Genomic DNA, 18,633 nt, shown 5'->3' with positions numbered 1-18,633 from the left:
TGAGAGACAGGGGCGGAGGTGGGGGTGGGTCGGTGGGTCTGGGGGGGGGGGGGGGTGGGGGGGGGGGGGGATGCATCAGCATCAAGAATGAAGGATGGATATCCAAGAAATGAAAATGTACATTTTCCACCAAAAGTAAAAGTGAGAAAGGGGGTGGGGTTGGGTGAAAGGGAGAATTTGGATGCTTTCTCAAATGCCACAGCTTGAAGAAAAAAAATAAATAAAAATGCAAGTGAGCACAGTGTCCAGACATGTGAGGGGATGCCACAGTCTGCCAGGAAGCCTTGTACAAATCTGTTGAGAGAGAGAAGAGCTGGAGCGGATGTCGCTCGACGTGTCTAGACAGTTGTTGCAGAAACAGCCTAACTTGTCTATTCACATTTTCCACGTCCTCTCTCTCTCTCGTACTCTCTCTTTGTCTGAGATTGTTCCTAAGAGATTAAAAAAAAAGGGTGGAATCTGTTCTTCTTCTTCTTCTTCTTCTCCTCTCTCCCCTCTGTTCTGTCTCTCTGACCCTCTGTCACCTGTGTTTCCTTGTACCTGACGCTCTATTTATCGTGTGTGTTGCTCTGTAAATATTTGCCTCCTTCCCTCGTCCGTTTATACATCATCCATCCCCTCATCACCCCCTCCCTTTTCCCCCCTCTCTCTCTCTCTCTCTCCTCCAGATAAAGAGCAAACAGACTCCGCCCCCTCTCTCCCCCTCTCCCACTCACTGCCTCTGTCTGTCACACACTCACTTACTCTATCTCTCTCTTTCTCTCCCTCTCCCTCCCTCCCTCTCTCTCTCTGTCAGTGTTATTCTGTAGTGGAAATGTGGAAGATCTTCCTCTCTCTGTGTCTGTTTTTCCAGCCTGATTCAGCAGAGGAAGGTAGGGACGAAACTTTGTTTATTTTATTATTATCATTATTATTATTATTATTTGAACGTATTCACATTAAATCTGTGAATCAGAGTTTGCTCATCCCTCTCATCACGAGTCTCGACAGCGAGAGACGGACACTTGTGTCTCTTCTCTGGGAATTCTGGTTACTTTGACAATGTGAGAAAGTGTGGCACTGTGGTCACAATCTTATTATCACCTTTCTCCCCTGCTCACACACAGCCCTGTGCATGTGACTCATGAGTGAGTGAGTGAGTGAGTGAGTGAATATGCATGCAAATGCTGCTGTGAGCCACGGTGGCAGCACATTAGGCAGGACTTTGTTGGCATGGAAGTGCCAGGTGTGCGTGTGCCGGGCCGGGGGCCTATCAAGCTCCTGAAATAAAAGAATATGGAAATAAGGTGGGAGACAAATGAATAATAATTTTCCTCTTTGACTGTGGGGTCTGACACCTCCCCCCTGAGCCCTCCTGTCACTCATGATCTCATGGATTTAGCCGCTAACAGACCCCTACTGCCCCCTTTCTGTGGAGTTATTAGTGGCCATTTGTTTCTATGGATGCATCTCATCTTCTCTTCTAGTAACTCTATAGGTGATGGTGCTGATAAAGACACCACCTTTTGTTTGGTCTGATATTATACTGATACCACAACCTTGAATTTATACTGACACAGACACCAGTCAAATACCTCTTTTAAACAACCGAAGATGCAATTACCACAAGCTATAACCAGACATTCAACATGTACCAGGTATATAATCATTATAACATTTACTCCATTTTGCAGCTCTCACTCACGTCCTTGTCTCTTGACAGTGTTTGGCGCACTTCTATCTTTGTTTGTTGCCTATATTTAGTGTAGCATTTGCAAATATATTTAAAGATGTAAGTGTGTAACACACAAGTCTCTACTGTCTCTCCGTGTAGCTTCGTTTTTATCGCCGTGTCTCCCGCGACAGCGCGACAGCTGCGTACAGGTGGACTACGGGCGGAAAAAACTTTCACGAGAGAATTCCACTGCTAAAAATAAACCTGGACTTCACTGTCATAATTTAATCATGATCACAATTTGGCTTCTCGCGAATGTGAAAATGCATTCTCCACCAAAGGAATGCTAAGCAAATGAAGCGCTCCCTTAACAACTGCCTGAACAACTGGCAGCATTTTCAACTGCATCTGCTTCTGTTCCTGAATCACTCAGCTCCAAGCTGCTTGAATGCAGTCTGAACTATTGACAATTGTGATTAGATCGATCGGCAATACATAATACGTGTGTGTGTGCACGTGTTTGTGTGTTCTTGTGTGGGTATCTTTGTGAGGACCGACAAACTTGGCTGGTCCTCACATTCCGACACTCCTAATAATGTCCTCACTGTGAATGCTATACAAACGTGTGTGCGTGTGTGTGTGTGTCATCACTGCAGCGTCATGCTTTGTTTTGGTAGTTACTTATACGCCCACAGGGGGCAATAGAAGTTCCGCAGTGGAGCTTTAAAGGTGAAGTAAGTAGTTTATAGTGCCATCTAGAGGAGAGGCTGAAATTTACAACAAAGACCTGCTCCTCTGCTCACCCCCTCCCTTCCCTGAGCGCTACGGTGTCCTCAGCCGGTCAAATGTCGTCCTCGTCGTTTTTCTCCGTGTCAGCAGATGAGGTTCGTGAGGCGAGGGAGAGGGCGGAGCTACCGCGGCCGTAGCAGACGAAGCGGAGAGAGAGGAGGCGGGACTTCCACTACAAGTAAAGTGACGCTTGATTTGTTCTCTCGCGTTTGTCCTTACAGGCTCCGGTAGAAACATGGCGTCTCTCTGCTAACAGTGGCTATGCAACCGCGGCCCGCGACCATGTTATTTTACATGACTTTTTGAAACGCTACGAAAATGAAACAAAAACTATTATACAGCGACTAGACAATGCAGGAGCACATGATATGTATAAAAAAGTGGATTTTGGGTAATTTAAACCCATAAATACTACAGTGTCCCTTTAAAATGTATGGATTACATGGAAATTTTTCTAATTTTTTCTGATATTAATATATACACCCATATATATATATATATATATATATATATATATGTATATATATATATGTATATATATATACATATATATATATACACATATATATATATATATATATTTTTTGCAGTATTTGGCTGATACTGATCCTGAGATTGGTGCCTGCTCATGCATAGTTTATATAAGTGTGACAGTCTGTGAGGAGATGCTGATTGTTAAAGGTGAAGTAAGTAGTTACTAGTGCCATCTAGAGGAGAGGCTGAAATTTACAACAAAGAACTGCTCCTCTGCTCACCCCCTCCCTTCCCTGAGCGCTACGGTGTCCTCAGCCGGTCAAATGTCGTCCTCGTCGTCTTTCTCCGTGTCAGCAGATGAGGTTCGTGAGGCGAGGGAGAGGGCGGAGCTACCGCGGCCGTAGCAGACGAAGCTGAGAGAGAGGAGGCGGGACTTCAGCTACAAGTAAAGTGACGCTTGATTTGTTCTCTCGCGTTTGTCCTTACAAGCTCCGGTAGAAACATGGCGTCTCTCTGCTAACAGTGGCTATGCAACCGCGGCCCGCGACCGTGTTATTTTACATGACTTTTTGAAACGCTACGAAAATGAAACAAAAACTATTATACAGCGACTAGACAATGCAGGAGCACATAATATGTATAAAAAAGTGGATTTTGGGTTATATAAACCCATAAATACTACACATTGCCCCTATAAAATGTATGGATTACATGGAAATTTTTCTAATTTTTTCTGATATCAATTTATACACCCATATATATATATATATACATTTTTTTTTATTTTTTTTTTGCAGTATTTGGCTGATACTGATCCTGAGATTGGTGCCTGCTCATGCGTAGTTTATATAAGTGTGACAGTCTGCTGATTGTTAAGTGAGACTCCGTCCTTTAAGTGCTCTGTTAGAAAACTGATGTCAATTTGATGACTCAAACTGCCTTACACAGTATGTGTGCATGTGTGCGTGCGTGCGTGTGCGTGTGTGTGTTTGCCGTGTTGCAGGTGCTTGCGTGCGTTAGGCCTCTGCCTACACGTAACTCCTGCTCCCGCCTAATGTCCCCAGCACTCAGGGGGAATCTCAGCAGTCAGTTCAGCGTGTCGGCACTTTCAGAGGAAAGAGCTGCACCTGTTCGCGCTCGTCTCCCTCCACTGGCTTCAGCTCGCGCGGTGACGCGTATACGTCAGCCAGCCGCGGCACGCACCTCGACGTGACATTCTACATGTCTGCCTCATGCCACGGATTTGAGCTGTGTGTGTGTGTGTGTGTGTCTGCAACAGATGGCCCTGCACTAAGATGAGACAGAATGACATAGAGGGAGAGAGGCTCCGCTGTGTTACTGTGTAATAATTGAAATAGATCTCTCCATAATACAGTATTAACCCCATAGCGTGCACATCTTCATAATTCCATATAAATTGAGGCATCCAGTTATGTCACAGGGGGAGGATTTGGTGTCTGCCTCAGCTCTGATTGCAGTGAACGAGTATGTTCTTACTCTGCTTAGCTGTGAACTGATATTCTATGTTTAGTGTCTTTCTGTTGTTTATTGCCTGTCACATAAATCAGTGTATGCAGCACTCTCGTCTGTTTTCCACGGGGAAGTGTAATTTTTAGACCTAATCTCTTGCAGTTTAGAACATAAAAGCCAATTTGCTGCTTTTTTGGTGTGTGTGTGTGTGAGTGACATTCAGGGCAGTTTTATTTTTCACTCCCACATGCTGCCTGTTCAGTCGTCAAGCATTGTTGACGTGACGTGTGGATGTGGAGCCGCTTGGCTCTCGGATTCTAAATGGATGGATCCGAGTTGAGGATTGCATATTCACATTGGATTAACGCCCCATGCTGAAGGAGAGGCCGTGTGCATGGGAGGCACACACCTGATGCCCCTGCAGCTCTTCACGGATCAGCAGAGCTGCAGTGATGCTCACCCAGCTATGAATGTCCAGAAATGAACCTATTATTAATGAAACATGACTTGGTCTTACCCGGAGAAGGAGAACTAACCTGATTTTGACCAAAAGGCAACAGGTTGCCATGTCAGTTTTTTCCAAATATTTGAAAAGCAGAAGCGGGAAATTGGTCTTTCTAGTCCAGTGTTGTATTGAGTACAATTCAGTTTATATGCTTACATTTTTTCCCTTTTTAAATCAATTTCTAAAATCTCTGATGCACCACAGTGTTTATCTCTCAAATCATTAAAAGCAATAATAAACCATTGCCATCCGACAAATAGACATGTGACCCATCTACGTCTAAGTGGATCCCTCTTGAATTCAACAAACAGATTTATCAACAAAAATTAAATACACATTTTAGTTCATATAAAATGTTACACATATATCTTAAAGGTGCATTATGTAATAAATCATAAAATCCTCCTAATATGTCACAGAGACTCAGGAATAATGTTCATATAACAAACTGAACTCACCAACAACAACAGTACAGACAAAATATTTGCATTGAAAAAAAATCTTTTGCAGACTGCAAATCATGTTTATGTTTTGAAATCATGTTTTGGCATGTGGCGCCACCTACCGCCATCTACCAATCATTGCAGTCAGTAGAGTCTCAGCTGCCGAGCAACCACGGGTTGCCAGTTACGTCAGAAAACGAAACCTAAAAGACCTCGGTGTTTTGAATTTGAATGCAGTAACCGTTTTTGGCCACATTCTTACATATGGCGCCTTTAATCATATATCTGAGTCCTTGATAAATAAAGGATGTTTTTGCTTATGAGACTTTGAATGCTGGGGCTTCTTTTGCATCGTTGTACCGATTCTGTAGACATAAATACTAAATCCTCCTCCCACCGCCGGTGATCTGTACGTACAAAGTACAAAAATCTTTCCTGCTGTTACTTGTTTCTGGCTGTAATTGGATGTTAATTTGGCAGCTTTCCATCCTTATCCGTGTGTCATAAACAATTTCTTGTTTAGGACGTGATAAATTAGGGGTTAGTGTGATTCAGAAATAAATGAATGTCACGCTTGTCACAGTGGGAGTGCAGCAGGACAGACGCCACTAACAGCCCTGAAAGGCTTCCTGCTCTCCATCATGTGGCCTGCACTCTGCTGTGATCTGCAGAGAGAGATCATTCGCTGTGGGGGGAAGTGGACGGACGAGGCTGCGTGCCCCCGTTTTTTGACACTGCTGACAATTAACTGTGATCAGGCGCCAGCCTGGGTTATTTTTCATGCAATTTAAATAAAAGCAACATTATTCTCTGAAGTCAGTGAGAGTGAGAGTGCTGCAGTGACATTAGGCGACTCATCCTCACACACATCTGCCATTTGTGATGTGAGATGTTTAAGACCTGCTGCAGCTGCCGACCGTGACTCTTTTTGAGTGAGTGAGTGAGTGAGTGTGGAGGATTATGGCGGATGACATCACCGATAAAACACCTGTGTGAACACGGCCAATGAGTTAGAGCCAAACATGAGTGAAGGATGAACATGAGGTATGGACCGATGTGACATTGGAATGTAGATTGTAGTAGTTTTGAGTTTCACATTAAAGCCGAATTTGGCAGTTTTTGTTCTGGCACTGCCCAAAAGGAGGGAGAGTGACGTTTTAATGCTGAAGGCTGAAATTACACATCTTACACATTAATCTTATCTCAGATTTACATTCCTTCTGCATGCTGGTGGTGACATAGTGATGAAAATATTTTAGGCAGAAGGAAGGACTAACTTCTCTTATTCAGAATCATCATAATTTTTTTTCTTCCTGCCAAACCAGAGCCTTCCCTAGGTCTTAATGACAACCAAAACGTGTCTTATCTGCTCCCAATAATGATAAAAACATGATAGGAACACGATAAAAACAACACCGTTCCACTGCAGTTGGATTTCAGGGATGGGAATAGGCATCGGTCAATATTGGTATCGGTCAGTATCCGTACGATTCTAGTCAAAATCACTGGATCAAATATCAAACAGATAAAAATGTAAAATCCGATACAATCCAAAAATCCAGTATATTGCATCAATCGTCTTAAATAACTATATTGGACTAATGTCGTTATCAGACACAAAAAGTGGTATCGCCCTATCCCTAAAATACTTTACGAAAATAATGATCATACCCACTTTATACCAACAGGGGCACAGTTTGACTTTCTCTCTACTGCTTCCTGCTTTTTGTACGGATGATATTGGACATTTTGCCGATATATTGGGAGTGATTGGGCCGATAAACCGGTATCAATACATACGTCTTTCCTTTTGCCCAACGGCAGAGGTCATTTAGTCTCGTCTGTGAAATTAACATAACATTTTTCATACTCGTGTCGCAGCAGATGTGAATATAAAAATACCATCATTGTGCAAAAATAATCGTAGGGGGCGCTAGCATAGAAGTCAAGGAGGTAGCTGATTTTAAAGCCTATATCTGCCAATACTGATGTCGTGCTGATAGTATCATGCATCCCCAGTTTTCTGTCACTTATCACGTGAAACAGTGTTACAGGAATATCTTCCAGGACACAGTGTCTAGAAGACTTTTACTGCAATCTGTATTTAAAGGTGCCATATGTAAGAATGTGGCCAAAAACAGTTACTGCATTCAAATTAAAAATACCGAGGTCTTTTAGGTTTCCTTTTCTGGCGTAACTGGCAACCCGTGGTTGCTCGGCAGCTGAGACTCTACTGACTGCAATGATTGATAGACGGCGGTAGGTGGCGCCACATGCGAGAACATGATTTGCAGTCTGCAAAAAAATTTTTTTAATGCAAATATTTTGTCTGTACTGTTGTTGTTGGTGAGTTCAGTTTGTTATATGAACATTATTCCTGAGTCTCTGTGACATATTAGGAGGATTTTATGGCCAGTTGCTTTAGATTTATTACATAATGCACCTTTAACAATGTCATGTCTCCTCACTATTTACAAGGAGCAGATAAAAGTATGGCTGCTTGGACTGTGCTATAAACATTTGTGACTTTCCCACAAGGTCACACTTGCTGTAAAAACTGCTTCTTTGCTCTCATAACCCCACCTGAAGTCTGTCCTCGTCACTTTTGTTAATGTGTTATTATCATCAAGTAATCGTTTTTCTTGCAAAGCTCCTCCCTCCTGTGCCTGTTGCTGCCTGCTCCTCGCAGACGTTGCTCTGTCATCTAACGTGGCTTAAGTGCTGTGTGTGTGTTGCAGCTGCACTTTAATTCAGTTTCCTTCACCAGAGAGTTTCTGATGACTCCCCTTTAACGTGTGCATGCTTATTTCTGGAATTGCGTTAATCCCCCTCAGTGCCGCGCTCCTCCTGTTGCTCCCGCTCTGTCTTAGCGTATCGCTCTCTCTCTCTCTCGCTGTGGTTGTTTGTAACGATGGTTTGGTGTGGCTCCATGTCCTTGACTGACTGACTGACTGTCTGTGGGTGGGAGCATCTGGAGCTTATAAAGAATGGGTGGAGATGGGCGGATGAGTGGACAAAAGACAAAATATGACCTGACCGCTGCTCTGCATGCATGCATGCTTGTGGGGATTTTTGTGCGAGCGTGACATGTTGTTACCTGTGAGCTCAGTGACGCTGTGCACTCTTTGCAGGTGCGTTTACTTTGGCGGCTTGCCGTATTATACACACACTCGCACCCTTCCTGTCCGCCATTAATGTTAACACCTCGATTCTTTGCTGTTCCTGTTACCCGGAAAGTGCGTTAATGTCGCACACATCCGCCTCTGCAAAGGTGCGACATGTACGACAGCGCTCGGCACTCGGCGCTGGAGTGTGTCGCCGCATGCATGGTCACACAGAGAGGGAAAGTGTTGGGCACAGAGAAACGAAAGGTAGAGAGCGGGAAAGAGGGTCACTCAGCTGAAGTGAACACTCCGGCAGGGACTGCTGTGTGTGTGGACGATGCAGGCGCAACGGAAAAAGTGCATTTAACACCTACACCACGCACAAAGAGAGAGGAGACGCGTGAAAGAAAGAAAGAAAGAAAGAAAGGAAGAAGCATTTCTGTCCACAAAAACACAATCCTATCATTATCCTCCTAATGCAGGGGTGTCAAACTCATTTTCACTGAGGGCCACATCAGTTGTCCTCAAAGGGCCAGATGTAACTGTCATACAGAATAAATGTAACTAAATGTAACCAAATATAAGGTAAAATAAAGGTAACTACTCCGTAACATATTGCTAAATAACTTTCTGTATTTATTACTTTTTCAAGTTACAAATATGATGCATTATAGATGTAACCCGGTCCAGGATGGTGTTTCTTGACAAACTAAAGCCCAATTTATACTCCTGCGTAAAGTGCTCTGCGTAGGTTACGCAGAGCCTCTGCGTCGTCTCCGACTGCACAAAATATTTTTTAAGTGTCCGTCACTCCGTCAAGGGACAACGGAGACGACAAGAGCTGCGATTGGTCCTCAGGACAGGCCGAGATAGCGCTGCTCTGTTGCGGCTCACAGTGAGCACCGAGCGTCCAAAGAGGCGGAGCTGATCCCCGCCGATAACGCCGCTTCCAAACTAACTAAATACGTCATATCTTAACACACACAGCACATGTTTAGACTCTAAATGGCCAATTTCTCGCCTCAAATTATCTTAAAACTGCGTTCCGTGACACAGAAAAGTGAGAAACGGCCACTGTTTCAACAACAACAGTCTTTCTCTCTCTTTCTCTCTCGGACGCCATTGCTCACTGTAGCCAGAAGCACAACAACCTTGCGCAGCGACCCCTACTGATCGTGTCCGTCACCACGACGCAGAAGTATGAAGGCTCGAGTCGTCTCCGTGGTGACGCAGTCGGATAACGCATACGCAGTCGGAGAAGTATAATGTGGCCTTAACAGTTTTAAAAGTTTTTATCTGGTCGGGTCAGACCTGCTCACACACCTTCAGTATGCACTGCTTCAAAAACACACCCTCAGAAAAAGACTTTGAAGCACGGGTGATTTCTTCAGACTTACTAAAGTTAGCTTTCACTGCCTCGTCGTTTTTTTGGTCGTGGCTTTTGTGAACACATTCTGCTGCGATCACAGTCTCAATCTCAATCTCACTCGTCGCGTGATGCGCATACAACGATACACTGCCATCTAGTGGAAGGATACCGTCACTTTGCGGTTAACGCAATCGCCATGCATTGTGGGAAATGTAGTTTATGGTCAACGCACGCCTTAAAGCAGCATAGACCTATTTTAACACTGATTTTTAAGACCAATTAATCACTCGCGGGCCCCTTGAGTTTGACACATGTGGTCTATGATAAAGACATGGAATATCTTTTTTGTATGTGTGGCTATGAGCAGCCTATGGACAAGTGGATGGGAATTGGGTTTGTAAATGGAGGGTCACTGGTTTAATTCCCTGTACTTACTCCTGCGTTCAGTTTGTGTGTGTTGTTCACTACTGGTGTGTAAAAAAGGTTAAATTCACTAATTTTACTATTTATTATCTTAAATGTCCAGTGTGTATAGTTTAGGAATGTTTATTGGCAGAAATTGAATATACTACCCAATTGTATAATCGCAAATAAAATAAAAAACGTTGGTTTCCATAGTAATATAATAAGTCTTTCACATGTAATATGATACACTGCGATCTAGTGGAAGGATATCGGGTAATGTAATCGCCCTGCATTGTGGGAAATGTAGTTTATGGTCAACGCCATAAAGCAGCACAGACCTATTTTAAGACAGATTTTTAAGATCAGTTAATCACTCGTGGGCCACATAAAATGACGCGGCGGGCCACATCTGGCCCCCCGGGTCCTTGAGTTTGACACATGTGGCCTAATGCCTGCTCCATAAGTTTTTTTTGTGCTGCCTCCTATTTTTCTGTCATAGCTTCTACCAAACAAACAGCAGGTCTGACATCAATAATGGAGCGAAGACTCTCCTTTTATTTAACACACAGAGAAGCATTGCCCTGCTGTCACTTTTTAGATAAATAATACACACATGCACGAGGCAGATGAGAGCGACAAGATGGAGGTTAAAAACGGGAGAGGGGACGTATCGAGCAAAGTGAGCGAAAGAGTGGAGCAGAGAGACGTGAGAGACCGTCATGTATTAAAGCAGCACTCAGGTGCAGATTGCAGACTCAGCACTTCTGCAAACTGTCGGGGACAAACTTCTTAAAAATGCTGGTGGCTCTCTGTGTTGTCAGGGAAGCTTTTTTACTAGCAAGTGAACCTCCCAGCAAACGTTCCCCCCTGTTTTGTTCGACCTTATCTCGCACACAAGATCCAGACCTGCGTATGCGTTATCCGTCTGCGTCACCACGGAGACGCCTCGAGCCTTTATACTTCTGCGTCGTGGTGACGGATACGCGCTGCAATTTCCCGCCCGATCAGTAGGGGTCGCTGCGCAAAGTTGTTGTGCTTCTGGCTACAGTGAGCAATGGCGTCCGAGAGAGAAAGAGAGAGAAAGACTGTTGTTGTTGTTGAAACAGTTCCCGTTTCTCACTTTTCTGTGTCACGGAACGCAGTTTTAAGATAATTTGAGGCGAGAAATTGGCCATTTAGAGTCTAAACATGTGCTGTGTGTGTTAAGATATGACGTATTTATAGTTTGGCAGCGACGTTGTCGGCGGGGATCAGCTCCGCCTCTGTGGACGCTCGGTGCTCACTGTGAGCCGGCACAGAGCAGCTTAGCTCGGCCTGTCCTGAGGACCAATCGCAGCTCTTGCCGTCTCCGTTGTCCCTTGACGGAGTGTCGGACACTTAAAACATATTTCGTGCAGTCGGAGACGACGCAGAGACTCTACAACAGGCTCTGCGTCGACGCAGAATCTCTGCGTAACCTACGCAGAGCACTTTACGCAGAAGTATAAATTGGGCTTAATCCTCGGATAAGGAGTGTGTGTGTGTGTGTGTAACACAGCACTCAGCGCTGATCTTAAGATGTCATCGTGAATTATTCAAAAATGCTAATGTCACGCAACGAGACAGAGGCTCTTTTTAACGCGGCCGGTATAATCCTCATGTACAGGTTTGTTCTGGCGCTGGCTGATGTGAGGACCTGTGGTCCCAGAGGCCTCGTGACAAGACGCTAAATAGTAGAGGCATAAATATTAATGTCAAAGTAGTTTGCTATCTGTTATTTATGTATGACTCTGCCCTGGAGCAGAAAGGTTAATTGAATTTGAAATGACACATTTGTGTGTGTGTGCACGTGCTTTGACATAAACATGATAGTGCTTAATGAGGTCAGAATGCACGGTGTACGAGTGCACGTGTAAATAAACAATGGAGATTTATTATTTTTGAAGTAAAGGAATGAGTCCTGTCAGAGCTCAGAGGAACCAATGCGGGAGCAGTTTCCATGTCACCACACACACGTCTTGATGGTCGTGAATGTCATTTCCTGCTTCTGTGGCATCGTTAAACGAAGCAGGAAAGGTGTGTCGGTAAATGGACGTTTTGATTTCTCTGAAAGGCTTAACATTTCCCCGCTCGCTCGCTGGATTCTGTCTTATCCCCGTAGCTGACTTTATCCTGACTGGCTCTGCCAAGCTGTCCAGACATACGCCGCACTAAAAAGTATTTATTCCGATGCCTGTGGCCGCGTATATAATCTCGAGCTGTCACAGTCAATTTGTATTTCATTCTTGATACATTTGGTAGCACTCTGAATCCTGCAGGAACACGTGCACATTTGTTGAGACTGACATCAAGACAAGGTAGTGGCTGAAAAGAAAAACTACTAGACTACAGGGGGAGGATGGGGGTGGGGTGTAAAAAAAAACAAAATAAAGAGGAGGGAAATGAAGGATTGAAGGGCAGATTTGCGTGGGTCTCCATCTGTGAGTATAATCCTGAGAACAAAAATCTGTTTACAGCACAGTCACAGAACAGAAAGGTGGTGTTTTATGACGGCAGCCTGAAACTGTTTATTTTTGATTTGTGTTGCGCAATAAGAAGTGGAGGGATTTAGTGTGTGTGTGTGTGTGTGTGTGTGTGTGTTCTTGTACTTACGATATACTGAGGACCAGTGAGGGTTTTTAACCAACAAAGCGAGGTAATTTTTACGGAGTGAGGACATTTTAGCCGGTCCTCGCTAGGTTGTAAACATGCTATACTATATACTATACATGCTATGAGGACCTCAATTTGGTACAAAAACCCGTTTTTCAGCCCTGGTGTTTCACACACGTTGTGCTCTGGGGCTCCGCCTGCAGACATTTTATGGTAATGCACCCAGTAGTTCTTTGTATATGTCATTCATAAAGTGGACATTTGTAATTGTGTTGATTTATAAAGTGGAAATGCTGGTCCTCACTTTGTCAACAACCCAGTCCTCAGTATGCAGAAAGTACAAGAATGTGTGTGTGTGTTCTTGTACTTGCTGTATACTGAGGACCAGTGAGGACATTTTAGCCTGTCCTCACTTTGTTTTCACTGAAATCACTTCCTTGGGTTGTAAACATGCTATCCTCTGTTTTATAACATAGGTCCTCAATTTGGTACAAAAACCCGTTTTTCAGCCCTGGTGTTTCATACACGTTTTGCTCTGGGGCTCCGCCTGCAGACATTTTATGGTACTGCATCCAGTAGTTCTTTATAGATGTCATTCATAAAGTGGATATGTGTAATTGTGTTGATTTATAAAGTGGAAATGCTGGTCCTCGCTTTGTCAACAACCCAGTCCTCAGTATGCAGCAAGTACAAGAATGTGTGTGTGTGTTCTTGTACTTGCGGCATACTGAGGATCAGTGAGGGTTTTTAACCAACAAAGCGAGGTAATTTTTACGGAGTGAGGACATTTTGGCCGGTCCTCACTTTGTTTTCATCACTTCCTTAGGTTGTAAACATGCTATACTCTGTTTTTTAACAGAGGACCTCAATTTGGTACAAAAACCCGTTTTCCAGCCCTGGTGTTTTATACACGTTTTGCTCTGGGGCTCCACCTGCAGACATTTTATGGTACTGCATCCAGTAGTTCTTTGTATATGTCATTCATAAAGTGGATATGTGTAATTGTGTTGATTTATAAAGTGGAAATGCTGGTCCTCACTTTGTCAACAACCCAGTCCTCTGTATGCAGCAAGTACAAGAGTGTGTGTGTGTTCTTGTACTTGCTGTATACTGAGGACCAGTGAGGACATTTTTGGCCGGTCCTCACTTTGTTTTCATTGAAATCACTTCCTTAGGTTGCTATAACATGCTATACTCAATTTGTCAAGAAAAAAAAAAAAATCTAATTTTGGACGACATAGTATGACTTTTTTGTCAAATTTTGGACCAAATTTTTTTTTTCCAAATTTGTTTTCAAATTTTGGACGACATATTATAGTATGACATTTTTGTCAAATTTTTAACCAAAAAATTTGGGTAAATTTTTTTTTTCAAATTTTGGACCCAATTTTTTTTTCAAATTTGTTTTCAAATTTTGGACGACATATTATAGTATGACGTTTTTGTCAAATTTTGGACCAAAAATTTGGCGTCAATTTATTTTTCAAATTTTGGACCAATTTTTTTTTTTCAAATTTTGGACCACATTGTTTTTTTTCAAATTTTGGACCCAATTTTTTTTTCAAATTTGTTTTCAAATTTTGGACGACATATTATAGTATGACGTTTTTGTCAAATTTTGGACCAAAAATTTGGCGTCAATTTATTTTTCAAATTTTGGACCAATTTTTTTTTTTCAAATTTTGGACCACATTCTTTTTTTTCAAATTTTGGACCACTTTTTTTTTTCAAATTTTGGACCAAATTTTTTTTTTTCAAATTTGTTTTCAAATTTTGGACGACATATTATAGTATGACGTTTTTGTCAAATTTTGGACCAAAAATTTTTTTTTCAAATTTTATTTTAAATTTTGGACATAGTATAGTATGACGTTTTTGTAAAATTTTTGACCAAAAATGAAAAAGAAAAATGGTACTGCAACCAGTAGTTCTTTGTAGATGTCATTCATGAAGTAGATATTTGTAATTGTGTTGATTTATAAAGTGGAAATGCTGGTCCTCACTTTGTCAGCAACCCAGTCCTCAGTATGCAGCAAGTACAAGAATGTGTGTGTGTGTGTGCGTGTGTGTGTGTGTGCGTGTGTGTGTGTGTGTGCACACAAGCTTATGCACCTGAGATATAAAAAAGTGAGCTCAGTGAGTCGGTGGTGTTTACTGCACCTTTTGAAATCCCATCATTTCCGTGTGATGAAGCCGGCATCAGTCGCTCTTTGTTTGTTTGTCAGCGAGAGGAGAAGAGAGAGTCTCCTTTTCTCTGGCGAAACGATTGTGTGACATGAAATGGGAAACGCAAAGCATTAAAATTGTATGACGACGATGAGGAGAATTATTCATTGTGTAAACAGAGATGGATGTGCTGCTGCTGCCTCCACACAAGGCTTTGCATCGACGGGCCCTTTAAAGGTGATTAGTGTCGTCTGCGCCAGCATCTAGATCTGAAGCTGACATTTTTTCCCCCCTCTGCGATTCCACTTCAACATTTGGTTTGTATTCAGTGAGCGAGTGCAGACTGCTGCAGACTGGAGGAATGAAGAAATGGTGGCCACCATGGTTTTTGAATACTAATGGAAAATTGGAGGGCTTCTGTTTCGAGTGGGAAACTGCCATGTGTCAGCACTCTGCATAAAGTCATTGTGTCTCTGTGTGTGTGTGTGTGTGTGTGTGTGTGTGTGTGTGTGTTTGACAGAAAAAAAAGCACTTACATATAAAAGCAAATTATGGGGTGTAAATGAGCAGATGCTGATAAAACTTGGAAACCAACGCTGGATGTTTCACCCCCAGCAGTGTAATGAAAGTTTCCCTCTTTGGCCAAAACTACAAGAAGCATCAGCTTTACATAAGTTTCGACAACATGTGACAGTTAGTGTTTATGGCCTTTTAAAGTTTGGAAATGTGACCTTTAATCTTTGTGCCAACACGCATCAGGAGCCACACGATCTGTGTTTGACAGATGCACACAGCTGGATCCCTCCATGAGATGAATGCAAAAACAAAAAAAATCTAAGTAAAATGTGGACAAAGTCTGGACCTGCTACTTCACACAGATTCACAGTCTGTGGTGTTTCGTCCTCGAGAGAATTTCACAATCACAAAAACAGTTTCACAGTCACTTCTCTTGTTTTATTTCTTTATTTGTCAGCTTTATCTATCAGCATCTATCTCTGACAATGATTCAATTTCATGTCAAATCTGTTGTCTTACACAATGTCTTTGTCTCTCTCTCTCTCTCTCTGTCCTCTCAGTGATGCTGCTGGACACAAGTGAGTCCACCTCCGAGCTGGGCTGGACCACTTATCCAGACACAGGGGTAAGTTTGCACTCTGAATGTGCTCTCCAGATTTCTTTTAAACATGTGTTAATCACATGTTACACATGGTTTCTGTTTGAGTCACACTACATTTTTTTTGTACTTTGTAAGATTTAGGGAGCTTTTAAACGCATCTCTGCAGGTTCTCGCCGTAACTGAAGCTGAGGAATGTTGTTGCTGTTTTTTTCTTTCTTTTTCTTTGTTTTTTTATTGAAGCTTTCGAAACATCTTTTAGTCTCTGTAGACCAGATTTTCCAAAGGGCATTAATGAAGCAAGCAAAGGTCCACAAAAACAAGTTATTAAAGAAATAATAATCGAATATTACCTATATTTATATTCAACGTGCGGTAACATTTACATTTAAAAAGTAAAAAATGCTATAAAATACATACAAAATGTCCTTTCCTGTGACTACTTTCAAAATAAAAGTCTGGGCTTTTTTATGGGTTAAATACTATTAATGTGAAGGTGCAAAACTGATAGTTGTATTTGCAGTAAAGCGCTCCACAGATCCTGAGCAGTGTCTCTTCACATCAGATTTTTAACCAATTTTTGTGAAAGAATGTTTTAATATCCACTCTTGGTTAAATTGTAGAACAATCCAAGGTAACTTTTTTTTGTTTGCGTGGCCGGATAAAGCTGGTTTGTGGGCCACATCCGACCCCAGGGCCTTATGTTTGCCCATGTGTGATGTAGACCAAACTGTGAATCATTTTTGCATTTCCCACAAAATGCATTCAATGACCACATCATCCAAAACTATGCTTTTATTCAAACACTCACCGGCCATTTTTTTTTATAGGTGTATCTAATAAAGTTTATACAACAAGTCATTTTTCTCCCAAAGAACGATCACTCACTGGATATTTTTCAGACCATTCTCTGTAAAACTTAGAGACGGTTGCGTGTGAAAATCCCAGCAGATCAGCAGTCTCTTAAGTACTCAAGCCAGCCTGTCTGGCACCAACAACCGTGTTCAAAGTCACTCCAGTCACCTTTCTTTCCTCCCGCAAGTCATCTTGACCACATTTTCATGCCTAAATGCAGTTGAGCCGTTGTCATGTGATCGGCCGGTTAGACGAGCAGCTGAAAGGCTGTACCTAATAATTAAAACACTTTGAAAACAAGGACGAGGGGGAAATTTAATGCATCTGCAAAAAAAAAAAAAAAACATGCTGACATACATAGAAAATCTTGGACAAGAAAGTATAAACACTAATTCAAGTTGATCGCAGTTTAAGGTGAAAGCTTGTAGTTTTTTCATGGAGACATGTTTGGTAAGAAAAGTGGCAGTTCAGCATTTGCACCAAGAGAGCAAACATTAAAGGGACAGTTCGGAATTTTGGACATAAGACCTATTTTCCAACTCAGCCGGTGTGATGGAGACGTCTGGAGACGTTTTCAAGAAATTTCATTCAGTTCTTCTAGTTGCCGAGTTATCTGGTGCTATGGCTAGCGCAAGTCAATGGTACACGCTAGCATGGCATTAGAAACACTCACACCGACTCCACAGTGCACCCGAGGCAAATCAATTGTAACGGCAGACTATTGATGTACATATCTGTGTTGATAGAATGTTTGAAATAAAACCAACCTTGTAATTTGAAGGATTTATGTCTCAGCAGCAGAAGCAGCGCGTCATAGAAGTAGTCCCATAGGGACATAGTAGAAGTAGGGACATAGTAGTCCCTCAAAAATTCATGCGATGCGAGGTTAGTTTTGTTTCAAATATTATTCTATCAACACAGATATGTACATCTATAGTCTGCCGTTACAATTGATTTGCCTCTGGTGCACTGTGGAGTCGGTATGAGTGTTTCTAATGCCATGCTAGCAGGTACCATTGACTTGCGCTAGCCACGGCACCAGCGAACTCGGCAACTAGAAGAACTGAATGAAATTTCTTGAAAACGTCTCCATCACACTGGCTGAATTGGAAAATAGGTCTTATGTCCAAAATTCCGAACTATCCCTTTAAGATAAGACAACAGAATATTACATGAAAATACACTATATCTACATTTGCTATTAAAGGTGCCATATGTAAGAATGTGGCCAAAAACGGTTACTGCATTCAAATTCAAAATACCGAGGTCTTTTAGGTTTTGTTTTGCTGACGTAACTGGCAACCCGTGGTTGCTCGGCAGCTGAGACTCTACTGACTGCAGTGATTGGTAGACGGCGGTAGGTGGCGCCACATGCCAAAACATGATTTCAATAAAACATAAACATGATTTGCAGTCTGCAAAATATATTTTTTAATGCAAATATTTTGTCTGTACTGTTGTTGTTGGTGAGTTCAGTTTGTTATATGAACATTATTCCTGAGTCTCTGTGACATGTTATTGTATGGCCAGTTGCTTTAGATTTATTACATAATGCACCTTTAATTGTTTGGCGGAGAGTTTTTAAAAGGTGTCTTCATTAGTAACCGATGCTTCATAGCAACAGAAACTGTAATGCTAATACTGTATAGTAGTA

General features: G+C 42.3%; 1 protein-coding gene across 1 annotated transcript in view; it reads left to right on the top strand.

Moving 5' to 3' along the window:
* Positions 1-814: 814 nt before the first annotated feature.
* Positions 815-18,633, top strand: part of ephb6 (eph receptor B6) — a gene marked incomplete at both ends in the record, with an annotated part of 54,915 nt that continues 37,096 nt past the window's right edge. The window contains 2 exons of the mRNA XM_083900290.1: positions 815-872; positions 16,087-16,151. Of these exons, the coding sequence (XP_083756416.1) occupies positions 815-872; positions 16,087-16,151 (123 nt within the window). The remainder of the gene's footprint in view (positions 873-16,086; positions 16,152-18,633) is intronic.

Source organism: Microchirus variegatus (assembly GCF_963457635.1).
Source record: "Microchirus variegatus genome assembly, chromosome: 1".
Taxonomy (NCBI): domain Eukaryota; kingdom Metazoa; phylum Chordata; class Actinopteri; order Pleuronectiformes; family Soleidae; genus Microchirus; species Microchirus variegatus.
Note: the sequence above shows the minus strand (reverse complement) of the source record. Positions and strands in the feature narration are given on the sequence as shown.